This window comes from Canis aureus, chromosome 27 (genome assembly GCF_053574225.1).
Source record: "Canis aureus isolate CA01 chromosome 27, VMU_Caureus_v.1.0, whole genome shotgun sequence".
NCBI classification, from domain to species: domain Eukaryota; kingdom Metazoa; phylum Chordata; class Mammalia; order Carnivora; family Canidae; genus Canis; species Canis aureus.
In genome coordinates this window covers 28,228,727-28,256,330 of record NC_135637.1, presented here as the reverse complement: position 1 = coordinate 28,256,330, position 27,604 = coordinate 28,228,727, and the positions used below count along the sequence as shown (strand labels likewise).

Here is a 27,604-nt window from a genome sequence, read left to right as displayed (position 1 = left end):
TTCAGTGTGCCTAAGACAGCTGGAAAACCACTTCACTAATGCGTGAGGGGAAAGCAGGAGATGAGGTCTGACAGTAACAAAGGGTCACAAAGGGCAGGGGGTTCTGTCAGCTACTATAACGCCTTTGGCTTTTAATCCGAGTGTACCGGAAAGCCCCCAGAGGGTTCTGAGCACAGAAGTTTCATGATCTGACTTCTATTTTCAGAGGGTCACTCAGAATTGCTGTGCTGGAAATAAACTATGAAAGGGCAAAAGGAGGAAGCTGAGAAACAAGTCAGTGGGATACTGTAACAATCTAAGCAAAAGATGAAGGTGCCTTGGAGAGGGCTAGGACTGGTGGGGGTGATGACATATGGAAAGATTCTAGATATATCCTGATAGATCTGACATTTATTGGTTATTGTACAGGATAATAAAAATTGGAATGATTTTTATCTAATTCTTTCTGTGGCTAGCTATCATAATTGATCAGGAAGCACAAGATCACAGATGGGATTTCAAATCCTATGGGATCCCAATGCTATAGCTTATATACCTCCTGATGACCCCCGACCCTTTGAAAATACATGCTACTGGTCATAAAGGGACTGTGCAAAGGTAAGGATGATCCTACTTAACTCTCTTACCCTAACTAGAAAAAGAATCCAAGGAGCCCACTTTTCTAAGAAGCTACACATTCTAGAACATATTTATGTAATTGCGCACTTGCATACCAATTAAAGAGAATAATTTTCTGGGCTGCTCAAATGCTTCTCACATATGGCAGCTTGGTCGTGGAAGCACAAATTCATTTGTCAATAAATGTGCTAAACACTGTGGGGAGAAGATGAATAAAGATAAGCTCTTTCAGTCTAGTGCAGAGACAGACATAGAAACAAACAGCGGGATCATGATATGCCAAGTAGTACAATTGTGTTATGCATATGGAGCTCTGTGGAAACATGCCTACCATCTCCTGGGAAGGCCTGGGTATGAGACAGAACCACCAGCGAGGGCTTCAAAGAGAGGGTATTGTTGGGCTTGAACCATAAAGACTGTGCTGACGTCTGCCAGGCAGAATGAGGGTTGAAGAGAGGGGGAAAAGCGTATCCTGCAAGGGGACTAGTCCATGCAAAGAAATAAGAGGACAAAGATCTCCAGAGGAGCCAAGCAATGGCTGGAATGTAACACATGCACCTCTCATAACGTATTCAACGATGGCAGCTCTCATGCATTGAGCACACCCCATGCACACCAGGCACTGGTCCAAGCACCTTATGTGTATTATCACATTTAATGATACAGATGATGATAGCAAGACGCATAAAGGTTACCTGGCCCGAGGGCCTCACTACTCATTAGAAGTGGAGTCAGGACTCACATTCAAAGAGTCTACAGTCTGAGTCTTTCTCCATGCAGTGATGTGTGGAAGTGGTGACAAATGAGGACACAAGGCAGGTAGGAGACAGGTAATGACCAGCATTATAGGCCATGGACCACAGGAGAGTTTTATACATGGGAAAGAGGGGCTGATCAGATTTGCATTTGGAACTATCACCTTGGTGACAGTATGGAAGATGAATCATAGGGGACAGGAACAGAAGCAGGACGATCACTTAGAAGGTTGTTTTCATAATCTTAGCCAGAAATGACAGGGGTATGAACCAAAGCAGTGTCAGTGAGAATGGAGGGGAGAGGCCAGAGTCTGAAGAAAGAGGCAACAGAAGAGGGAAAGTGGGTGTGAGAACCACTAGACATGATTTTCATTGTAAATGAACTAAGGATGAGGTACTCAGGAGTCATCCAAGCAGAGAGGCCCATCAGATATATGGATCTATGGTGCAAAAGTCCAAGATGGAGAAGGCTGAACCAGGAATCCATGTGGCAACAAATGCTTTTCCCATACATGTGTGCCCAGGAATCTTTGGTTCAGAGGACTCCGTGATGGTGTCATTAGAAGATCTTCCACAACCATCCCCAAATAAGGATTCTTTGAAACCTCCTTATTTTCCTCAAAGTAGATCTCAAAGTTCCAAAAGACTCATCTTCTGAGGAATCACTTGGTCTACCTTAGCTCTCCCAGGCCCAGAACCACTCCAGGACTACTCAGGTAAATCCTGGTGCTGTTACCATTAGAAACCAGAACTCCCCTGCTTCAGGTCACCAGTAAAACTAGCTCAAGCTATAGTCCTGTGAGCCCCAGAGCAGTCCTCCTTGGTACAACTCCAACCCAAACAGCCTGGAAAGTTCAGACTCTGGGTTCCTATAATATGGCCCCTTGGTTTAACAAAATGGAAAGATTATCTTTATTGTGATATCCTGAAGGTACTCTACAAGTAACATTTTCAGAACCCTGGGTGCAGGCATAAAAAGTATCTTTCTTATCCCCAAATTGTTATTCAATTTGTTTTTCTCATTTAAAGAGAAAGAATAAAAAATAAATAAATAAATAAATAAATAAATAAATAAATAAATAAATAAAGAGAGAGAGAGAATAAAAGAAAGAAGGAAACTGTGGGAGAGAGAGAAAAGAAAGGAAGGGGGGAATAAATGAATCAATTACAATCCCTTAGGGATTTTCTTAGTACCAACTGCTTTTCAAGACTTAGCCAAGGACCTCTAGAAATACTGTTGGATGAAGCAACCAACGAAAGGAAGAATACTTCATTAACCAATTGCATACAGCTTCACTTTCACTACACCTTCTTTAAGCTAAGTTTTAGAAAAGCAAGTTAGTTATAGAAAACTAAAACATAGAAGAGCAGGCCCATTTCCACTCTGTCCCTGAAGTTTTAATGATTTTCACAGTCATCCTGACAGTATCTGTCTTTTGAGGCTTTCCAAAATCTACCCTCACTCATCCCAACTCCTGCTCCCCCACATCCTAAAGGTACTCTGAACAGGGTGGTCAAAACAAGGACCAGCAGTCCGAGTCAAGACACCTGGCCACGAGCTTGAGAGATTCATGTAGTATCTCTACACCTCTGGGCATTAAGTCGCCCCATGTGCAACATACATTTAATACCAGATGCCTTCCCAGGATGATTGCATGATAGGGTAGAAATATACGTGCTTCCAGAAAGAATCTAACCTGTATAAGTTCATACTCACCCCGCCTCCACCCAGAACCCTTACCTAGTAACTCTCTAGGTAACAAAATTCTATACCTTCAAGTGTGAGGTATGTGCCCACTTCTCAAAACACCAATGCCACCCTTGTCTTTTGTAATCTCATAACTAGAACTACACTATTCCCCCTCTGGGCTTCTCCTGATTGTTTTTATGCTGCTGGGTGAGCCCCCTACTCACAGAACTAAGAACTCCACCAGAGCAGAGGCTACTCTTGCTGTCCCTGGTGTTACCCTCAACACCAAACTCATAAGTGGCCCTTGGTCACGACTCACTGACAGGCCAATGATGAATGTGGCTTGACCAATGCATTCTCAGCTAAAAACATAGCACACAGGCCATTTATAATTCCATGCATTATAGAGCACTGCTTCTAAATAGGTCACCCAAAATTGTGGCTGAAATGATCCCAAAATAGACTTGGCCCTCCTTTTCTGTTCCCCATGTCTTTTCTAGATGTGCGCCTGCACCTTTGAGCATCCCAACTCCATTACCTCTTGGGCTGGTTACCTGCACCACTGTTGCTAAGCAGGCTGACAGAAAGCTCTTCTGTTCCACTGAAGCTCAAGAAGGACATGCTGTCACCAGGCTGGCGGGAAGTGCTGTGCCTGCAGAGAATAGAGCCCAGCCACCTGGCTTAATGCAAATCATTACCTCTTTTATCCTGCTCACCCTGGGTCCCGGGACTTTTCATCAAAAACAGCACCGCCTATCTGGCCACATAACACAGTCTGACAACAACTAGGAGCAACATCAGAGGCTACCAGGCTGCAGTGCTTGCTATGTGTGCCAGCTCCAGCCTCCGGTGGCCTGCTTGTCCTGCCCCCCAAAACTGCTCTCCCATTGCCATACTGGGCTGTCCACCCCTCCATGTCCCATGCTTCCCCCTGCTAACACAGACAGGAGGATATGAGGTAACTGAAAAGACATACCAACTTAAGCTGGTAAAGATGGTCACCCTCTGCCCATTTCTCTCATCTACCCCATGGGACATGGTGATTGAAAAAGAGGCCAAAGACCGCCTTTTGCAAAGTGTTTCCTAAAGCATCACAGCAACAGGGAGGCCAGCTGTAACCCCAGCTCATGTTTGTCAAGGCTTATATGACTTTAGTCCTGCATGGACTCTCTTGATGCCTTGTAACACGTTTAGAACTCAGGTTCAAAAGGGAGGGTTGTTTCTGTAAACACAGGCCTTGATTTCCATTGCTTTTAGTATAAACAACTTCTAACCTCAAGAGTGGAATTTCTCAGTGACCAAAATGACAGAAGTCACAGCCAGACTGCCTGAAACACACATGAACCACCTATCTCCGCGCTCATTCTCACTGTTGGCTGAGGTCTAGATGAAACTTGTGTCTGAGGCTTTACAAGGTGTGCTTGGAATTAAAGCTAAAGGAGGGCCCAGGTAACACGTGTGGCAACAGCGTCAGGCTGCTTGCTTTGCACTTGGCCCAGTGAAAGCAACAGCACCGACAAAGGAAGGCTCGATCTCTTACTGTCCCTTCAGTTCTAATGAATAGAAATGTTTAGTCAGCAGACTCTTCTGCCATGGTGCTGGGTGCTGGGTAGTTTCTCAAAGTACCTTCTGGAGCCCTACACACATCCTCACCTTCCAGCAGCTTCCTGATATGCTAACTCCAGCAGCTCTGCAGAGGAGTGAGCTGGGTCCCTCTGCCCGCTGCCCTGTAGCTCCGCCATATTCTGTCGGGTCTGGTGATGGATCTGGATGGCCTCTCCGGATGGTCCTACCCAGACAAAGATCCACTGAGCGTCATTCCCACCCAACAGCTAGTGCCTTGTACTTAGCTTTACTTCTGTCCAGCTGCTGGGAGAGGCTGAGAGGAGAGCACATCAAGGGGAATGTTACACATGTGGCCCGACCCAGCTTCCCAAAAGGACATCTCTTCCAGGCAGGGCTCATCCTCCTGTGGGGCCTCACATCTGTCACCTTGTTCAGTCTAAGAATACTTTAGGAGCCTCTGCCTCATGCATGTCAAACTGAGACGCTGAGGAGAAATACTGACATATAGGAGTAGAGGACCCCTCCCAGAAGGGGGCCCCACAAACAAAATGACAAGGAACACACAAGTGAAACGCCAGTGATTCTGTTAATACATAAGACGGTGACAACTGTGACTCTAAGCAGCAGAGGATGAACAAGTACAGAAAAGACATGGGGTGGGTGGGAGAGAAATCACAATTAGATGTCTACTAAAAAATGCTTCTGGAAAGGAGAAGTTTCAGACGTGAGTTTCAGCAAGGTTAGTAGAAACTAAAGGAGAGGGCACCTGGGCAGAAGTAGTAATGTATGTGAAATCCCAAATGTAGAGGAGGCAAAAGATAAGCAGGAGATTACCAGATAAGCTTGGGGAAGAACAGAACCTCTGAGGATATGAGTGAGGAAATGCAAAGTTGGGGTGCTGGGCAAAGGAGGGTCTCAGCTATGAGCAGGCCAGGCGGACAGGAGGAGGAAAGAGAGGAAGTGGAGCTGGGGAGTCCTGTTTCAGTAAAGTGTACCTGATGGTTGGGAGCAAGAAGAGCTGGAGGTCGTCACACAACAAACATCAATGGTTCTCATAAGAAAACTCAAAGGGAGTCCATGGGGATTAACAACATAGGGAAAGAGACAATCGGAAATAAATAAATCATGTGACTGATTATGGCAGGAAGAAGGGGGACAAAAAGGAGTTTGGGAGTGACCCCCCCAATTACAGCCCAAACAACCAGGTTCATTTCTCACTTAATTAACTTTTAACGCTAAAAGCAAGTGGAAAAGGAAATAACTAGATATTTGCAGGCATTCAGTGGGACTGCTTCCATGAAAAAATCCTGGAGTTTAATGCATCTGTTCCTTCCCAGCCCAGTCAGAACCCATTAAGCTGAAGTTTAATTTTAGCCACAGCTTTATAAAACCTTACTGTCATCCTCTGTAGGAGAGAACACAGATCAAAAAGGACGGGCTAGGAAAAACAGTGAATTTGAATTTTTAAGTTTTGATTGCTTTTGAACTTTATTTAAATGGAATCATACAGAATGTACTCTTTTATGTCGGGCTTCTTTCATTATGTTTGTAAATTTAAAAGGTTTGGATGTGGTTGTAGTTCATTTTTATTTCTGTATAGCATCTTATTAGAAAAAATAGAACCCACTTATTTTATCTTTTTTAAAAATTTATTTGAACTAAAAAAAAAAAAAAGTTCACTCATTTCTCATAAAATGTTTTTTTTTCCAGTTGTCAGAGACCCCTGAGAGAAGACAAAGTACTATAACTTCTGTGTAACCAAGACAATAATATCACTATCTAGAAAGAGCTAGAGCTAGGAGTGGAAGGAATGAACAAGAATGAGGGGCATTAAAAAAAAAAAAAAAAAAAAAGAATGAGGGGCATTAGCCTTAAAAAAGTAGAGTACAGTCCTTTTGGAACAAAAATGAGAAGCCCTTAGCTTTACACAGCTCATTAGTTACAAAGACCTTTCCAAATGTGTCCTCAAGGACCCTCAGAACCCCTGGGGTAAGCAGAGTGGCCATGGTTATCCCCAACTCATGGATGGTGACTGGAGATGCAGAGAAATTGAGATGCTTGACTGAGGCCACATGGTTGGTTAGTGACAAGGACCAGGACTAGCAATTCCCAGCCCAGGCTTTCCTGGGCAACCAACTTACCCACAGGAAAAGTGTGCATCCAGCGTCTTCTGTTGGATGTGAGCTTCATGGGCATTCGTGAGGGGGCAAAGGGGTTAATCAGCGCCCGCTGGGGCGTGTATCCCCCGGGTCGAACATGCAGCATGGATTCCGCACTGCCTACATGGAACCTCCCTGGTGCGCTAGAGTCTCGCTGTGGTGGCTCCATCATGTTCTCCAGGACATCTGTCAGTTATTGTGGAGTTGAGGCACAAAGAGAAAGCACAGATCCACGGTGAAACCAGGACTAGGCAGACAATTAGCCAAGCTGACTAGAATCTTGGACATCAAACATGTTAGGAAGTGAGAGAAATGAGTAAAATCACCAAACTATAATGAAATGAAACATTTGGTTTACTTTTTAAATACTTGGGAGAGGAGTACCTGGGTGGTTCAGTTAGTTAAGCGCCAGACTCTTAATTTCAGCTCAGGTCATGACCTCAGGGTGGTGAGATTGAGCCCCTTGTGGGGCTCAGCACTGGGGGTGGAGCCTGCTTGGGATTCTCAATCCTTTTCCTTCTGCCCCTCCCCCATGCTAAATAAATAAATACTTGGGAGAAAGGGGTTCTGGTTCCTAAATTACTGGCCCAATGAAGCCATACCAATACCTGATGAGGAGGACAAAACATAGCCTAGAGACATTACACTTTGACCTGGATACAATGACTTGAGTTATTTCCCTGGGAGACAGAGTGGGTATATTCTATATGCGGAAGGAACAATAAAGATAGATATTTGGTGACTAGAAGGACAGACCCTGGCAGAGACAGCCAATGTGTAGGCACACAAGACTACAGCCTCTTTGAGCTGGGGCCAAATAACTTCATTCTACTTCTTGCCCTGTTGGTAGGAATGCAAACTGGTGCAGCCACCGTGGAAAAGAGTACAGATAGGTTCCTCAAAAAATTAAAAATAGAATTACCTTATGATCTAGTAATCACACTACCAGGGATTTACCCAAAGAATACAAAAACACTAATTCAAAGGGATACATGCACCTCTATGTTTATGGCAGGATTATTTATAATAGCCAAATTATGGAAGCAGCCTAAACATCCATCAATAGATAAATAGAAAAGAAGATGTGGTATACACATACAATGGTATATTACTCAGCCATAAAAAAGAATGAAATCTTGCCATTTACAATAACATAGATGGAGCTAGAGAATATTACACTAAGCAAAATAAGTCTGCCAGAGAAACACAAAAACTATATGATTATGATTTCACTCATATGTGGAATTTAAGAAACAAAACAAATGAGCAAAGGAGAAAAAGAGAGAGAAACCAAGAAATAGACTCTTAACTATAGAAATCAAACTGATAGTTACCAGAAAGGAGGTGGAGGGTGATGGGGTTGAAGGAGGGCACTTGTGAGGAGTACCAGGTGATATACGGAATTACTGAATCACTATATTATATACCTGAAACTAATATAACACTGTATGTTAACTATACTGGAATCAAATAAAATAGAATAAAATAAAATAAAAATAATAACTTCGTTCCAGCCAACAGAACATAGGTAGAAGTGACACGTTCTAATTGAAAGCCTGGAACACAAAAGCTATCTCCACTCATGATATCCATTCTCTCTCCGCTACTATGCCAGCTTTGGAGGCTAGTGGTAATGACCATGGCATCCCAAGATGGAAGGAGTCTGGGGCCCTAATGATTGGGTGGATCAGAATACCCTCCCACTGACTCAGTGTTTAAAAAAAAAAAAATTCTTGGGAGAAAAGTATGAAGAGGTGAATGTATCCAATGTTGACCAGGCAAGGAGGTGGCATGATATTTAGACTCAACCTGTCCCCTGTGCAATGGCAGACAGGTCCCTATTATAGAGATGGAGGGCACAGGCTATGTAACCTAAGAGGATCAAAGAGCTAAAACCCGTAACCAGCTCCCCTGATGTACATCCCATGTTCACTAAGCAATCACCCACGTTAGAAAGTGAGTCCAACAGATGCAAATTCCATGGCATCAAGGAACTGTCTTGCCCACCAATATTTAGCCAATGCCTACCAAATAATCTGGTATACAGTTATAGTTAATTCCTCAAAGCTGATTTGCATGCAAGAAGAGAACATTCAGAGTTCCATGAAAGCTATATTTTTTACTTGTTAATTAATGAATTGATGCTCTGGTTTACCAAATAAAAAAGAATATGGTCTAGTTAGTTCTCATGAAAATAAAAGGTGAAAACCCAATTAAAAAAGATCAGTTCATGCTTTGAAAAGGTTGAGAAATAGGAGTAAGAGATAAAGTGGGTCAAAAATATGTGTAGAGGAAAGGGGAAATGTTTTCTATGTTACATTGAGTAGGCAAATTGCTAAGACCCTCTAAACACAGCAGAGAAACAGAAAACAAGAGGCCTATAGATTGTACTGCCTTACAATATTTCAGTGAATTGTTTTTTGGCTTTTCCAATAAACTCCCAAATGTCACTAAAGGACATCGAAATCAATTCTACCATTCAGATAATTTTTAAGAAAGCTATTTTCAAAGCTACAGTGTTATTTCCTCAGAGATCTGGCTTTTAGAGTAACAAGGATTTTGAAAGACTTAACTTTTAAGTTCAGCTTTTGTTACAGACCCTAAGAATATTTTCAGCAAAATGGGAGTAATTGTCATGCAAACTTAGAAATTTTTGGAAAGTGGGAAAAGCTAACCTAGAAATTTCAAATGTATTAAAATTCCTTTGAATGCTAAAACTAATTAATGATAGGTGATATAGGTTATATACTAGAGTCATGTATTTAAATGTCTGCTCCTTTCTCTTTCAGCATTTCCTTTTTATATTCTGAGCCAGTTAAAAAACAAACTTTTTTCTATAGTCAAGTTTTCCTAGGCCCTTGGCATAAGTGAATAATATGGTGCTGGAGCTGATGGCTTCTCCTTCAATGTCCTGGGTCATAGAAAACACTCCTCACCCTTTGGGAATCCTTCCAGGAGGGCAAGAGGTGGCAGCTGGGTGTATACAGCATTCCTAAGTCAGTGATCAAAAGTCAGAAGGGGTATGGTTCCATTTACATAATATCTTTGAAATTAACAAAATTATAGAGAAGGAGATTAGTGAGAGTGTGTAGCTATAAAGGGGTAGCACAAGAGAGCCTTGTGGTGATGGAATAGTTTGGTAACTTAATTATCGTGATAATCATGAATAAATAAATCTACACACATGTAATAAAACTGCATAGGGACACCTGGCTGACTAAATTGGTAGAGCATATGACTCTTGATCTCGGAGTCATGAGTTCAAGATCCACGTTGGGTATGGTACTTACTTAAAAACAAACAAATGCATAGAAATACACATACATAAATGAGTACAGGTAACACTGGTGAAATCTGAATAAGCTTGTGAATTTGAATGGTTTGTACCGATGTCCGTTTCTGGGTTTGATGTTGTCTATAGTTACACAACATGTCACCATGGGGAAAATGAATGAAAGGTACATAGACTTCCCTGTGTGTGTGCACGTGTCTGATAGCAGCTTCCCACGAATCTATAATTATTTCAAAATAAAAAGTATTTTAAAAACTCAGTAGGGGTCTGTAGACTCCAGCTGCAGGTACTGCTGCATGGCAGGATAAGATACAGAAAAAGCAGCACCTGTGCTCCTTATAGTGCAAGCCAGGTTAGTAGGTAAGGTAACTGTAAGGAGAAATCTTAAAAGTGGAATATGGGACTGAGGCTGTTTTTAGGGATGGCACAAATGGAAATGATAAGGAAATAAGCAAACACCTTTGACTCTAGGCCTAAGAAGAACTCTACATTAACATAAGGAAAGGTATACAGTTATAGTGAGGGGGAGAAAGGTGCTAAAGGCACATACATACAGCTCAGGTGACTTATTCTCATTGCATTGGCATGGAAATAATTAAATAATTAAGATGTGGGACTTATACCCCACACCATCCCCCCATCCCCTGCTACAGGAAGGGAGCTGTCCCCAACAGAGAAACAGTAAACAAGAGGCCTATAGATTGTACTGCCTTACAATATTCCAGTCCCCAGCTACGCTCATACTTTGGCTCTCTGACCTCGAGTGCTGGTATAGCCCAAGGAACTGCTGACTTCATACTGGTGCAGGTGGGGGTGTGGGATCATCAGGATATTGGCACTCCTCCCCAGGGAGCTGTCGTCAGAAGCCTGGCTCCTCACTTCTTCAGTGGGCAGTGCACGGCTGGGCAGGGAAGGGCTGGATGAGACATCACAGGAGCTGGCACTCTTTCGATTGTGACTGTCCCGCTCTCGCACAGACCTGACAGGTGAGAGGCAATGATTTACCAACAAGCAAGTGATGCTGCCCCACCTAGAACTAAAAGACCAAAACCCATCTCCAGTCCAAGCTACTTGGGAAATCAATACCAAAAATGCCCAGTGTGATCTATGAGTGGGAATTCTGCCCTGACCAGCTTGAGACACTGTGTCAGAACTGACAGTTCTCAAATGGCCCAAGTCCCATGGTCATAGCTATAAAGCAGTGACTGCTCCAATCTGACCCTACTTGATCCCACCAATCCATCTCATATCACTGAATTGGGGCAAATGAACAAGATATGATACAATGCAAGAAAAAGTACACAGTGCCACCTTTGGAGTCTTCCTACATGAAAAACTGAGCCTAAATCTAATCAAGCCTCTGGAGGTAATTGCTAGCTTACAGGAAATCCAGAGAAGAGAGCACAAGTTAAACATTATGACACAACAATCAGCCAAATGAAGAAAGTGATGCAATCTACTGTCACAGAAAAAAGCCATTCCAAATACAATGTCTCCATCTTTTTTAGATCCCAAATCAACCAACTGTAAAAACTCATTTTTGAAACCACTGGGAAATCTGAATATAGACTGGCTATTAGAAGATATTAAAGAATTACTGTTAATTGTGGTACTTGTGGAAATTCATTTTTCATTCTTATTTGTTAGAGGGTGCCTGGGTGGCTCAGTTGGTTAACAGTCTGCATTAGCTTCAGGTCATGATCCCAGAGTCCTCAGATCGAGCCCCACATCGGGCTCTCTGCTCAGTGAGGAGTCCACTTCTCCCTCTCCCTCTGCCTGCTGTTGCCCCTGCTTGTGTTCTATCTCTCTGTCAAATAAATAAATAAAATCTTAAAAAAAGAAATCCTTGGGGTGCCTAGGTAGCTCAGTCAATGAAGCATCTGCCTTTGGCTTAGGTCATGAACCTAAGCCCAATGACTCCTGGGATCGAGTCCCGTGTCAGGCTTCCTGCTCAGTGAAGAGTCTCCCTCTCCCTTTCCCACTGCCTCTGTCTCTCCCCTCATTTATGCTCTCTCTCATGTTCTCTCTCAAATAAATAAAGTATTAAAAAAAAACTTATGTTAGAGACATATACTATAATATTTACAGGTTTAAAAAAAGGGATTTGTTTTAGAATACTCCAGCAAAATGTAAAATGTGGGAAGTAATAAAATTAGACTGAGAAGACATGATCATTCTTCATTACTCTATTTGAGCATGTCTGAACATTTCCTTAATAAAGGTTTAAAAAACAGTATACCTTTATTAAAACATAAAACTCCCTAAAGGGGAAACCTCTGGAAGCAGTAAAAAGGAAGGATTAAAAGGGGAGAAGCCCAATGGGGAGACAAAAATTCAGAATAGAAAAGTTAGTAACTACAGATAGGGCTTCCCCTCTGGCATCAGAGCTGTTCTCTTCCCACCTGGAAGGATTTTGTCTTAAATCAGAGTTTAAACAGCCTTAAAAATAGATCCCTGGGCTGACTGCATGTACATTATTGCAACAGTGATTATTTGGACACCAGTGTATGCTCAGTCCTATGCAGAGGGCAAAGCACGGTTTAAAATATGGTCTGCTCCCTCAGGGAACACGTAACCTAGGTCTCTGAAATACCGGGTCTTGCCATTTTTTATTAGAATAAAGAAAATCAGGGATGCCTGGGTGGCTCAGCAGTTGAGTGTCTGCCATTCCACTCAGGGCGTGATCCCGGGATCCGGGATCCAGTCCCACATCGGGCTCCTTGCAGGAAGCCTCCTTCTCCCTCTGCCTGTGTCTCTGCCTCTCTCTCTCTCTCTCTCTCTCTCTCTGTGTCTCTCATGAATAAATAAATAAATTCTTAAAAAAAAAAAGAGAGAGAGAGAGAGAATAAAGAAAATCAGGGTACCCGTGTCTCAGTGGTTGAGTGTCTGCTTTTGGCTCAGGGCATGATCCTGGGGTCCTGGGATCAAGTCTCGCATCGGCCTCCCCACAAGGAGCCTGCTTCTCCCTCTGCCTATGTCTCTGCCTCTCTATCTCTCATGAATAAATAAATAAAATCTTTAAAGAAAGAAAACTAAGGATCTTGAACCATGAAAGCATTATTAAATACTCAAAAAGAAAGCACTACTGAGCCTCTAAGCAGCATTTATGTGTGGGAGAGCTATACTCAACGGCACTAAATGTTCCCAACATTTAGGAAATGTTTTGTCTGTGTGCTCTATGTTTTCATCTTAGGATGGGATGAGGAAAAAGGACAGAAGACAATCATGTGGCTACTATAAGCTCATTTGTCAACATGAAGGGATGAATATTCTTCTAATCACTCATGCTTAAATAAACTTGCATATTTAAGAAATCTGGAAAATAGATTCGTGGTATTTGGTCCACCAGAGGAGGGAAGCCCTGGGTTAAGGATGGCTTTTTTTACATAAGATCAGAAATGAATATATTGGTAAATCTCACTATATCACAATTAAAGACGATTGTATGACCAAAATACCATGTAGTGAATTTGAAACGCCAGTAAAGAAAGAAAAGTCTTGGGATGCCTGAGTGGCTCAGCAGTTGAGCGACTGCCTTTGGCTCAGGGCATGATCCCAGGATACAGGATCAAGTGCCACATCAGGCTCCTTGCAGGGAGCCTGCTTCTCCCCTCTGTCTGTGTCTCTGCCTCTGTCTCTCTCTCTCTGCGTCTCATGAATAAATAAAATCTTTAATATAGATAGGGAGAAAGGGAGGGAGGGAGGGAGAAAGAAAGAAAGAAAAAAGTTTCTTGTTCTCTGGGAATAAAAATTCCAAAAGAAACTGTGGGCCCTAGAATTCTATACATATTAGTGGCAGCCCAGTGAGAAGATTCTAAAATCTGTGACTTGTCCTGTCCATCTTGGTTAGAAAAAGCAGAAAACAAAACAAAACAAAACAAAACAAAACAAAACAAAAAAGAAAAAGCAGAACATTCTCCTTATCTGGGAATAATACTTCTTGTAAATATAGCTAAGAAAATGGGTGGGCCAGAGAACCTGGAAACAGAATCCCCAATGATTTATATGGTATAGCTTTCCTTTGGCTAATTTTAATTGAAGACATTTTTTAGGTTGGTCTCATGAAAGTCCCTACAGGCCCTCAGATTTTTCCCAAGCAATTTTTATATCCACCCCAAAGTGAATGTGGCAAAAACCTGCAGGTGGCGAGGCGCTGAGCCCGGGATGGGCCTGGCAGCCTGAACACTTGGGCATCATAGGCATCATAATCTACTTGGATGGGAAGGGCGTTCTCAGATTCTTTTGGAGTCCCGAGAGCTGAAATGCATAAATCACATGAATTATCATTAAAACACATTTCAACCAGATACTTTCAGAGGCCCTTCATCAAAATCCATAAGGCACAGATGATCCCTATCATGTCCCACCAAGAAAAGTGGGATAATAACCCATTCATCTGATGTGTAAATGATTTACACGTCAAAGTTATACAGAAAATAGTATAGCACTAGGGGCGCTTGGGTGGCTCAGTTAGTTAAGCATCTGACTCTTGATTTTGGCTTAGCTCATGATCTCACAGTTGTGAGATCAAGCCCCACATTGGGCTTCATGCTTAGCATGGAGTCTATTTTAGATGGTCTCTCCCTTTCCCACTGCCCCTCCCCCTGCTCGCTTGCTCTCTCTCTCTCTCTCTCTCTCTCAAAATAAATAAAAAATCTTTAAAAAATAGTATAGCACTAAATAAAGGGAAAAGTTTTGATAGTTTTTCATTCTTATGTGATCCCCACTTAAAAAGATCATTCTAATATGTAGTATGGCTAGTACTTTAAACTTTCTACTCAATCCCTACAACTGACCTATTGAAAGGAAAAACAAGGTTTGTCACCATCCATTTTGCAGCTGACAGGACAAAAAAATACATAGTCGTTAAGGGACCTTCCAAAGGCAACTCAAGTATCCAACTTGACTGTGAAATACTTATGCAACACCACATAATCTTGTTGCCATGACTTAGCAGACTGTTTCTAAAAGTAAGGAAAGGAGGTCTCAAAACTACTCACATGTATCACGGCCATTTTTTGCTTTCTCAGAGGCAGGCTGTAAAATTAAATAGATAATTAATCACTCCCTCCTCTGCCAGAATAGAATTTATCACAAGGCACAATATGTAGGTGGATGCTCCCCAGGACAGAGAGCAGGCCCTCCCCCTCACTGTAAAGGAGGGAACACTTGAGACCCATCTACCTCTGTGTTGGGCCCTACTAGGCCCACCTCATACCTTGTTCACCCTCAAAACTCTTATCCAATGGAGGCATGTACCCCACCTCACAGGAGAGGATATTCAATTCTAGAGAGAAAAGGGGACTTGCTTGAAGTCACACAGTTAGCAGGTGGCAGAGCCAAAATCCAAGCCCAGTCCTTCATGCTCTTGGTCAGTCACTGGTGTGTGTGTCCTATGGCTAGCTTCCACCTGACCCCAAACCCTGCATGCACACTTCTTCCATTCAGCACGGTACTCTCACTGGTCTGCCTACACCTGCAAGAGGTCAGCATTTGGTAAATCACACAATTTGCTGAAATGCCATACAGAGGTAGAGAGAAAATGGAAAGAGCTTTTCTCCTTTCCAAAGAAATCTTTCTCAAGACCCTTTTTTTTTTTTTAATTTTTATTTATTTATGATAGTCAGAGAGAGAGAGAGAGAGGCAGAGACACAGGCAGAGGGAGAAGCAGGCTCCATGCACCAGGAGCCCGACGTGGGACTCGATCCCGGGTCTCCAGGATCGCGCCCTGGGCCAAAGGCAGGCGCTAAACCGCTGCGCCACCCAGGGATCCCTCAAGACCCTTTAAACTTTTCATAACAATACTCATTCTTTCTTCTTTAAAATGATCATGTTGCAAGGGCACCTGGGTGGGTCAGTTGTTTAAGCATCCAACTCTTGATTTCAGCTCAGATCATAATCTCAGGGTTGTAAGATCAAGCCCTGCATTGGGCTCCATGCTTAGTGGGGAATCTGCTGGAGATTCTCTCTCTCCCTTGCTCTCTGCCCCTCCCACTGCTCTCATGCACCATGCATGCTTTCTCTCTAATAAATAAATCTTTAAAAAGAGATAAAATAATCATGTTGCAGAAAAGTTCCTCTGTGTCCCATTTTGCCCTGAAGGGTTGTGATGAAAGCATAAAACCTCAGAGGGCAGGAGGTGCCCTTTCTGGGCAGAGCCTCTTCTAGCACTTTACTATTAGACATGGCTTATTTTAGGAGTCCTCATATTCCTCAAAATTAATATTTTCCTTATTAAAAGAGTAAAATTAATCCTTCACCCCCCAAAAAAGGAAGAAATGGTCCTGATACTCAGCCACAATGGGACACCTTTCAGAGTTCAGCTCTGGTAGAAACAGGTAGATAGGTGAGAACACTCTGCTATGCCACCTGTATACCTAAGTCTCTTTTTCTCTTCATACGACATCAAAAACACCCTTTAGGGATACCTCGGTGGCTCAATGGTTGAGTGTCTGCCTTTAGCTCAGGGTGTGATCCCAGAGTGCTAGGATTGAGTCCCACATCGGGCTCCCTGCAGAGAGCCTGCTTCTCCCTTGGCCTGTGTCTCTGCCTCTTTCTCTGTGTCTCTCATGAATAAATAAATAAAACCCTTAAAAAAATTGCAATAATTTTATTTAAAAAACACCTTTTGGGATCCCTGGGTGGCGCAGCGGTTTAGCGCCTGCCTTTGGCCCAGGGCGCGATCCTGGAGACCCAGGATCGAATCCCACGTCAGGCTCCCTGCATGGAGCCTGCTTCTCCCTCTGCCTATGTCTTTGCCTCTCTCTCTCTCACTCTCTCTCTCTGTGATGACTATCATAAATAAAAAAAATAAAAAAAAAACACCTTTTAAAGTTCTTAAAACTGGCATTTTTATTGGCTGTGAATATATTCCATTGAGTGGATAGCTCATGGTTTATTTAGTGATTTCCCTGCTATTTTCAACTTCTCACTATTATAAATAGTACTGAACCAAGACCTTATTTCCATTCAATATCCTCAAGTTTTTCCTTAGACCACATAGTCAAAATGGAATTATCTGATCAAGTGGCAAGAACATTTGCACTGCTTTTCATACACATGGCTGAACTGCTTTTCACAAGTATGGTATATCAACCAGGTTCTCAAGCCCCAATGTCACCACTTTTTCCAGGACTTGGTAGAATTATTTTAAGCCTAATTGGTATGCAGGAGTGCCTGGCTGGCTCAGTCAGTAAAGCATGCGAATCTTGATCTCACGGTTGTAAGTTCAAGCCCCACTTTGGGTGTAGCAATTACTTAAAAATAAAAACCTTTAAAAAATAAAGTAAAATAAAATAAGCCCATTTGGTGAGCAAAAAATAATCTCTATTCGGGATGCTTCAGTGGCTCAGCAGTTGAGCATCTGCCTTTGGCTTAGGGCATGATCCCGGGTCCAGGATTCAAGTTCCATATTGGGCTCCCTGCAAGGAGCCTGCTTTTCCCTCTGCCTATGTCTCTGCCTCCCTCTTTGTGTCTCTCATAAATAAATAAAATCTTTAAATAATAATAATAACCTCTATTCTTTTTTTTAAGATTTTATTTATTTATTCATAAGAGACACAGAAAGAGGGAGAGATACAGGCAGAGGGAGAAGCAAGCTGCATGCAAGGAGCCCAACATGGGACTCAATCTCAGGACCCTGGGATCACAACCTGAGCCAAAGGCAGATAGATGCTCAACCACTGAGCCACCCAGGTGCCCCAATAATCTCTATTCTTTTTTTTTTTTTTTTTTAAAGCAATGTGGACTTTATTTATTTATTTTTTTTATTTATTTATTTATGATAGTGAGAGAGAGAGAGAGAGAGAGGCAGAGACACAAGCAGAGGGAGAAGCAGGCTCCATGCACCGGGAGCCCGACGTGGGACCCGATCCCGGATCTCCAGGATCGCGCCCTGGGCCAAAGGCAGGCGCCAAACCGCTGCGCCACCCAGGGATCCCAATAATCTCTATTCTTGTTTGAATTTGCAATTCTTTTATTACTACTAAGTTTTGCTCTTTTCATCATTATTTCCCCTTAGTTGTAATGCATGCCCATGTCTTTGTCCCCAAAGGTATCTGAGAGGTCCCAGTATTTGAATCAATGAGTCACATCATAAGTCTGAGGTTTGCCTTATTATTGATGTATCTAATGTGGAAAATCATAAAGTTCTAAGTCAAATTTCTTAAACTTACTCAAGACCATGGGGGAGAAGGGCATATCTCAGGATTAAAATAACCATGTTGGTGTGGAACAGTCTCTGAAGGCTCTGTAGGTTGGTGACACCTACCTTCTTTCCCGCCAGTTTTATTCGTGGGGTGAAACTGTTACAAAAGAGCTGACTTTTGGACGTATAGAAACTGTGAAAGAAAAAAGGGTCATTAATGTAAGCCCCTTTCATTTTAAACTTCAAGACAGTTAAAACCCCAGCTGTGGATTAGCCCTCTTGTAACTGCCTATATCTCAGGTTTCACTGATTCCTCTGATTCTAACTTGTTCTGTAATTACCATAAGACATTAAATACAGTTTTAATCATTGTTCTTTTATTTTCCATAAACTGTTTCACACTAGCCCTGATTCCTAACTGGATGAGAATTTCCTCCTTGTGGCAGGGATTAATTCTATTCACATCATACTTTTGCACCTTGATCCTTTTCAGTCATGGGTTGAAGAGCATTTGGTAAGCAAGAATAGCTCAGGCAAGGAAAGAAAAAAGTGGTCTCAAGAAAAGATGGGGTGTGTGGGTGGCTCAGTCAGTTGAGCATCTGGCTCTTGATCTCAGCTCAAGTCTCAATCTCAGGTTGTGAGTTCAAGCCCCATACTGGGTTCCACACTGGCCATGGAACCTACAGGAAGGAAGGAAGGAAGGAAGGAAGGAAGGAAGGAAGGAAGGAAGGAAGGAAGGAAAGAAGGAAGGAAGGAAGGAAGGAAGGAAGGCAGAAATCAAACCATCAAATTCCTATCCCTTTGAAAATCGTATATTAATGCAGTAATGTCAGGCATACAAGAAAACTGGGAAACCCGATTTGGCCCTGGATATACTGAATGAATGTAAAATAGAGGCTGTACAGTCTTTTCCATTTCTCAGGCATGTCTCTGTACTCTCTTTTATCTATAATTAATTTATGAGAAAGATGTTTTGAATACTAACCAATCCACACCTTCCATCATAACTCTGATCATAAAAAAAAAAAAAAAAACAGTATCTATAGTTAACCAGTAGACTGTAGGGCAATCCTAGTAACCAACACTTTATGTTCATAAGAACATAAGAATATTAACTGCAATCAGGCCTGGAGTCCAACCAGCCCCTGGCACTTGACCCCTAAGAGTGGTACCAAGGAAACCGCCATGTAGAGAAGAAAGATGTGAAAGAAAGATGTAAGTAGAAGTGATGAATCATTAAATTCTACTCCAGAAAACAATATTACACTATATGTTAACTAACTAGAATTTAAATAAAAATTTGAAAAAATATATAAATAAATAAAAATAAAAAGATCTGAGTGGTAAAATGATGTTAGCCAGAAGAATGGGTTTCTATTAGATTTATCTACATGAAGTTGCTGTTTGAAGGTCAAAATCAGTCTACTACCACAATTTCAAATGGTTAAACCAAGAGCGTCAGCTTGCCATGAACTTGTTGTCCAACTCTTTTTTTTTTAAGATATATTTATTTATTCTTGAGAGATACAGATTGAGAGAGGCAGAGACACAGGCAGAGGGAGAAGCAGGCTCCTCACAGGGAGCCTGATGCGAGACTAGATCCCGTTTCCTGGGATCACGACCTGAGCCAAAGGCAGGCGCCCAACCGCTGAGCCAGTCATCCTAAACTCCCTGTCCAACTCTTGCAAGCCACTTTATCTCTCTGGGACTCAGGTTCCTCACCTATACTGTGTGATTGGAGGGTCTTTATGATCTCTACAACAGACTCCAGGTATCATCTGTGATATCCCCCACATTCCAGTTTTAGAACTCTTACGTATCCTCTATTATTTTACTTTTTTGCATCTATTTTCATTACTAGCCAATAATACGTTGAGAGTGATAATTTTTCAATGAAGACAATTTGATTATGCTTCAGGTAAGCTCTCTGGCCTTGTGAGAGGCTTCTGAAGAAGCTTGAGGACAGGATGAGAACAACGGCCCCTATGAGGAGCCATGTATCTCAGGCCATGAGCCCTCTTTGCTCCTGTCCCTGAGTGGCTCAAGCAAACAAGGCTCACACTGAGAAGTGAAAAGCAGACCTCAGGCCATCCCAGCTCTCAGATTCTGAAGCCACCTGTGTGAATCTATTGTCCATCTTAAATGCCATCAGAGAGCCAATTTGGGATGTAAAATAAAGTGATGAATCAGGAAACCTTCAAGTTATTATTAATTAAAATCCGAGGAAATTACAGTGCTTAAATTCATATATAATTTCTGTGTGCTACAGCTACTCTGTCCTTTAATTATTTCCTAAACATAAAACCCTGAAATATGGTGTATAATTAAACAGTAGCTATTTTCTTATGTGCCAAAGCATCTGAATGTCTATTCAAAGATTACAAATCGGGATCCCTGGGTGGCGCAGCGGTTTGGCGCCTGCCTTTGGCCCAGGGCGTGATCCTGGAGACCCGGGATCGAATCCCACATCGGGCTCCCGGTGCATGGAGCCTGCTTCTCCCTCTGCCTGTGTCTCTGCCTCTCTCTCTCTCACTGTGTGCCTATCATAAATAAATAAAAAAAATAATAATAATAAAAAAAAATAAAAAAAAAAACAAAGATTACAAATCCAAAACTAATTAGAGAGCTGACAAAAAAGAAGATACACTGTGCTCTGAATTAAGTGAAAACAAAAAAGTTCAAAGTATTATTTTACTTGAATCAGTTTTTGAAATGATAGTAAGTAACAAAAATACAAGATAAAGAAGATCCTGAAGGCATCCTCTTAGGAAGCAAGCACTTTTTCTTAAAGTGACTTCGTCAAGCAATGCAATGACAATATAAAAAGCTGAACATCACTGAAGAGTCACATATACATGCACAAAACGGAATAACACGGATGACCAGCCTGAGAGTCTCTCACTGGGCTCCCTGAGAGAGGCATACTCAGAACAGGAGTACTGGGTGACCTTACAGCTGGCCAGGCCACTGTTCCTTGTTGGTTCTTCACCTATGAATGATTACAGCTGACCGGCAGCAACCACCACACGAGGACACTATGGCCCATAACAAAGATAAAGGAAAAACCTCAAGGCTGAAATCAACATCTGTGATGAATTTTCAAGCTGGTCTCTAGAAAATATTTACAACTAAATAGAAAACAAAACGGAAGATTCTTTTTAAGCTTAGTGCATGAGCCAGTGATCATCTGCCCCTCATGGAGTGTCAGCTTAAAACAGACAACACAGAGTAAGGCAGAATGCTCTAGAAGCACTAACAAGAAAGTGGCTATTGGCTACCCAGGACAGCACAGGAAGGACTCACAAAAGAGATGTCGGGGCCAGGTCTTAGAGGATAACAGGCATTTGTGAAGAAGAGGGCAGGTGGAGAGGCCCTCTAGGCAGAAAGGCTCAGAAGAGTGAGATATGTACATCTGCTATGCAGAATAAAAGAAGGCAAGAGGTGGAAGAGGAGGCCTCGGATATCAAAAACTTTAGTCTTCATCAAGCCAGCAGGAGGAATCAGAGAAAAAGAACAGGATTTAGTTTTCATAAAATGACTCTGGTAACCAGGTATGGCAGTGGTTGACAGACACTGGTCCCAGACCTCCAGGGTCCCTTGGTGCCATATCTGGGCCTACTGAGGACACAGAGGAACACTAAGACTTTTTCACTACTATATATTTGGTTGCAAGTAAGACTTTTACTTGGGACGCCTGGGTGGCTCAGAGGTTTAGTGCCGCCTTCAGCCTAGGGTGTGACCCTGGAGACCCGGGATTGAGTCCCAAGTCAGGCTCCCTGTGAGGAGCCTGCTTCTCCCTCTGCTTGTGTCTCTGCCTCTCTTTCTCTCTGTGTCTCTCATGAATAAATAAATAAAATCTTTTAAAAAAAAAAAAAAAAGTAAGACTTTTACCTAAAAAAGGAGGGGGCAAGGGTGGCTGTTGCTTAAGAAAAAAATTAGAAAGGAAAGAAGAAAACCATTGGTCTAAAAAACTGATTCTCAATGTAGGGGTGAGGGAGGATCCTGCCACCTAGGAGGCATGTGGCAATGCAACAGACATTTTGTATTTTTAATTTTTTTTTTGTTTTTAAGTCTAAATGATTTTCCTCCCCAGTTTCCAATGGTTTCAACGGCATTTTCCATAAGCCTAAAGGCATTTTTAAAAATCATAAAACAGGGGTGCCTAGGTGGCTCAGTCCATTTAGCGTCTGCCTTCAGCTCAGGTCATGATCTCAGGATCCTGGGATTGAACCCTGCGCCAGGCTCCCTGCTCAGTGGTAAGTCTGCTTCTCATTCTCCCTCTGTGATCTCTCTTGCTCTCACTCTCTCTCAAATAAATAAAAATCTTTTAAAAACTAAAATTAAAAAAAATAAAAATCATAAAACATTATAAAGAAGAAATAGCCCAAGGCTTTTCACTTTTGGCAGGTTTGAGAATATCTAGTTCTCACAGTTAGTTTCCAGGAGGTTATGAGCTCTACCAGCAAATTTCCAAGAAATCGTTTAAATCCCTCCAGGTTTTCTGATAGGAAAATTCACTTAGCCACAGTTCCTGCAGACACTTTGGTCGTCACCCTGGAGTGAGTGCTATTGGCTTTTAGTGGGTGGAGGTCAGGGATGCTACTCAACATCCTACAATGCACAGGGCAGTAGTGTCCAGGTTGAGAAACCCTGGTCTAAAGGATGGACTGAAAGAGAGATCAGAAGCAGACATACTATTAAGATTATCACAGTTATTAAAAAAGATAAGGATGGGATAAAGCAGTGGTACTGACAAAGGCACAAGAGATACCACCCTGAGCTTTGATCAGAAGAAACACTGAGGCCTATCTCTTGTCCCACATGAAGAAGAGCACAGTGATTTTTCTACAGACGGAGAATGCCAGGCACAATGTTGTTCTGCTATGGTCTGTGGGAGTTGGGAATCATAGGAGCTGGAGCTAATAATAGAAATAAGACCTTCAAATTGGTCTTTTTTTTTTACTCTTAGACTGTTCTTATATTACTGCCACTGTTTTGCATGTACAGAAAGAAGCTCTAAGCAAATGCTGGAACTTTGGTTTTCTTGACAAAAGACTTTAATAGTTGGAACTTAACAAATGTGAAGAAAAAAGTGGCAAGGAAGTTATTCAAAACCCTTATCATCTACCAGGAATCAAGATTACACCCACCTGTGGTTTATCCAGTGAGGAATATTATAGTCATCGCCCAGACGAGAATCACGAGGTGCACTTCGATTATGCAGCTGGAAGAGAAAAAGCCAGTACACAGATTAGCTAGGAAACAAACAGGATGTGGAACTGCTCCAACTTTTCTGTTTTAAAGTGTTCTCAAAAAAAAAGAAAATAAATAAATAAATAAAAATAAAGTGTTCTCAAGATCACCCTAGTAGTAGAAACTGGCCGTTATTAAGCAATCCAAAATCTAATGACCTTAAACAGCGGGACAGCATGTAATGGTTGCTCCCCCATGCACACCAAGTCCACACCAATTCCTAAAAAAAAGACAAAAAGAGTTTGGGGTGAGGGTGGAAAGAAGCAGAAATAAGTGTCTCACTCTATTAACAATACTATTAAACTGGGTCAGGGTATGAGTCAAAGCAGACTTCCTATCCTATGATTTATAACCTCATTCGCCTACACAGCAAAGCAGTAAATAGATGCATTTTGTCTATTTCCTCTTTACCAGGTCCCATCACATCCTGCGATTACTGAATGCTTGACAATTAGCCTTTGACTGCTTTGTAGATCATGATTTGTCAAAAAGACAACCCCGGACTCCATTACTAAAGTTTCAAGGCCAGAAAGGAAACGAAACCTTGTAATTTCAATAAAAAGGCAAAACAATCCATATCGTTTAACGGAGCTGCTTTATTGGCAATCAGGATTTACATTCCACCTCCATCTTGTTGTTGAAGCATAAATTTAATGGGACAAGGGGTACAAAATAGGGAAGCATAGCACATCATGGAGGGAGGACTGGATCAGATGATTTGATGGTTCTCCCCAAGACAGGCTGATGGCACACGGGTTTCCAAAATAGTTCTCTGGGGTCATATATGTTTGTGAAACTCTGAGCACCTGTTATGCCCATTAGAGATAGACAAGATACACTAACATATTAAAACCTGCAATTAGGGAATCTGCCTAAACTGTGTATGACCCAGCATTTCCCAAACCAATTTGATCATGGAACTCTTTTTGTTGCCTAACATTATTCATATCCCCAGGATCTCTGACACACAGAGCCAGGGAAAGCTCAGAGCTCTAAAAGTAAGTCAGGCTCTAAACCCTTGGAGACAGTGCAGCCCAGGGAGCATTACCATTATCTATCATCCGCTGCTTGGTCAAGATCATAAGTAGACGGTCCACTTCAAAAACACCCACCCCAGGCGTGATCACCACAGACATCTGCCCAGTTCGGTCAAAGTTGCGGTTGATGTAGTGCTTGTCAAACACTTCAAAGGAAGCAAAAGTTCTTGAATGAAGATGTTACAACTTTTCAGAAACCAGCCACTGGCAAGCCTCTCTGTGATCTAAGTATTTTGCCCGTGTTTCTGTTGTAGCAATAGCCTGAATTCTAGTTAGTCATGTGCATATCTGCCTCTTCCCTTCTACTTTAAGAACTGCTTGAGGGGATCCCTGGGTGGCGCAGCGGTTTGGCGCCTGCTTTTGGGCCAGGGAGCGATCCTGGAGACCCGGGATCGAATCCCACGTCGGGCTCCCGGTGCATGGAGCCTGCTTCTCCCTCTGCCTGTGTCTCTGCCTCTCTCTCTCTCTCTCTGTGTGTGACTATCATAAATAAATAAAAAATAAAAAAAAAAGAACTGCTTGAACACAAGACTACCTTACTGTTGCCTTCATTAACATCCTCTCATTGATGCCTAATACTTGCCTTGTGCAGCCTTAAATGCTCAAATTTCATGTTGTTAATTTAAACAATACATAAATGAGTCTCCATTGAAATTTACAAAAATCAAATATTAATTTAAGATAATATTTAAAAGAGTAGACTTTGTAAATCTGGCAAGTTAATTTTTATTTCTGTCCTATACAGTCCTTACTTTAGAAAACCAAAGATATTCCAATATGACAAAGATTTACTAATACAAGACCATGTGCTTAAAATCCCCAGCACCTGGGTCTATAGATACATGGGCAGGTTATACGCACAGTGAAGTAACCACACATCATCACTTCTACCACTGGCCAGTGCTGAGGGATGCCTAACCAGAGCTAGGCCAATCACTCCGCTGGGAACACAGAATTCTGAACAGAGAGTAGAGAGCTGACAGCGGAGCTAGGAGCTGAATACTGCTCTAGGAATACCTGCTGTTGCAGTTCCTAGAGCCACTTTGGTCCCCACCATCGTCTGCATGATGTTCAAGCCTTTCCTGGTGGCCGTGCCAGGTGTCTACATCCTGAGAGTAAATTTCTCTTTTTGTGTAAACCAATTCAGTAGGTTTCTGTTATTTGCAAACAAAGCATATCAGCTAACACATTAATGCAGGGACAAACATTCAGAGGAAATCAATACCATGCTGTTAACAAGGTTCCATTTTGGAAGGGAACTGACAGTAGTGGGAGGGGGGAGATCTTCATTTTTACTTAATATAGCTCTGATTATTTGAATTCTAGAAACATAGGTTCCTTTTATAATTAAAAAAAAAATTTAATTACTTAGAAGCAATTGAGAGATGGGGTAGAAAATAGCAAGAACAAGGTTTTTAGTTAAACAGTCCAAGGAAGTTTCCCTCTAGCTCTTTACTCTCAGGTTACCATGAGAAGCAGATGAGAATAGCACATTAATTTCCAACAAAAAACCCAAGAGCTAAATGTTGGCCATTATAACCATCCAATCAGAAGTTACTGCTTTCAGTTCATCTCTGGGGTAGGTAGGTGAGGAGATCATCAACTGGTTCTGGATCTTTGGACATTAGTAAAAAAGAAGTCCATAGCCATGTGGTAAGCAAGATGCCAGCTCCCATGGTTGGCATCCCTTACTCACCATTGAATGACAAATTGATGGCCTCTAGGTAGTTTCCTTGTGCTGAGGTAGAATTGTCGCCTTGAGGAAAGCCCTCTGAAGCAAATGACACAAGGGAAGGAAAAGTATCTCATGAAAGATGAACTCTAAAAACCAAGTGGAAAGTGTCTGGCTCCGCAGGGCCTCCCACCCTGTAGTAGGGACATTATTGAACTTACTGCATATGTAATGAACAACTGGACCCAACTGGAAATAGAAACCTGACTAGATTAAAAAAAAAAAAAAAAAGAAAGAAAGAAACCTGACTAGAAGCAGAAACTATGCCCAGAAGTAGGAAGGAACCTACTTCATTTCCCAGCTTCCATCCTATACTTCCTTTCCCTGCCACACCTTCTATCATATGAATGCAGTACCTGCCTGTTCCAGTCGTACCAACACTGGATACTGGATGAAGAGTTTTTTAATGGTCACAAGGAGTGACGTCCACTCTTCTCTCCTCTCATTCTGCACCACCACTCTGAAAGGAATATTGTCATAAAATACTAAACAGCTATCACATACATCAGGCCACTCACAGGGTTTCAAAGGAAAGGAGAAGATGGGATTCCCAAGATTAGGGTAATTTACCATATAATAATAAGTATAAAAGTCAAATGTGTGTAACAAACATTAGCAAAGAAATGTAATCACATCAACAGTCACATAGACTGAAAACAAAAAAGAAAGCATTTTAAAATTGCCATGAGATTATATTAATGCCTAGCATTGAGTAGGAATATGAAATTTTCACATAATGAATTACAATTAGGTGGTCTATAAAAAGCCTAAAAGAAAACATCTATATGTATGGGTTGGGGTTTTTTTTTTTTTTTAGATTTTATTTATTTATTCATGAGAGACACACAGAGAGAGCCAGAGACCTAGGCAGAAGGAGAAAGAGGTTCCCGGCAAGGAGCCTAATGCGGTACTCGATCCCAAGACCCCAGGATCATGACCTGAGCCAAAGGCAGACGCTCAACCACTGAACCACCCAGGCACCCCATATATGTATGTTAATATATATATATATGTATACATACACACACACACACACACACACACACACACACACACACACACACAATAAACCTATCTAGGTCAGGGAACTAGATTAGTAGAAAGGGACTGCAGAAGTACCTGGCTGGCTCACTCAGTTGAGCATGAGACTCATGATCTAGGGTTGTGAGCTTGAACCCCATGTTAGGTGTAGAGATTAGTTAAAAATAAAATCTTAAAATAAAATAAAGTAAAAATGGGGCACCTGGCTGGCTCAGTCAGTATGGCTTGCAACTCTTGACCTCAGGGTTGTAAGTTTGAGCCCCACTTTGGGGATAGAGATAACTTAAAAATAAAATCTTAAAAAATACAATACAA

The 27,604-nt window shown here is 41.9% G+C and overlaps 1 protein-coding gene across 11 annotated transcripts in view; it reads right to left on the bottom strand.

Annotated features, from left to right (window-relative positions):
* DEPDC5 (DEP domain containing 5, GATOR1 subcomplex subunit) overlaps positions 1-27,604 on the bottom strand; it is a 125,214-nt gene that overhangs the window by 63,552 nt on the left and 34,058 nt on the right. For 7 of the 11 annotated variants that reach the window (XM_077874429.1, XM_077874428.1, XM_077874432.1 and 4 more), the window contains exons 13-24: positions 26,605-26,708; positions 26,213-26,287; positions 24,528-24,662; positions 23,638-23,699; positions 23,377-23,450; positions 18,350-18,419; positions 15,081-15,117; positions 14,217-14,337; positions 10,839-11,059; positions 6,771-6,974; positions 4,717-4,852; positions 3,618-3,715 (exon numbers count right to left, since the gene is read on the bottom strand). In XM_077874429.1, the coding sequence (XP_077730555.1) occupies positions 3,618-3,715; positions 4,717-4,852; positions 6,771-6,974; positions 10,839-11,059; positions 14,217-14,337; positions 15,081-15,117; positions 18,350-18,419; positions 23,377-23,450; positions 23,638-23,699; positions 24,528-24,662; positions 26,213-26,287; positions 26,605-26,708 (1,337 nt within the window). The remainder of the gene's footprint in view (positions 1-3,617; positions 3,716-4,716; positions 4,853-6,770; positions 6,975-10,838; positions 11,060-14,216; positions 14,338-15,080; positions 15,118-18,349; positions 18,420-23,376; positions 23,451-23,637; positions 23,700-24,527; positions 24,663-26,212; positions 26,288-26,604; positions 26,709-27,604) is intronic. The other 4 variants (XM_077874435.1, XM_077874437.1, XM_077874436.1 and 1 more) reach the window with 2 other exon arrangements.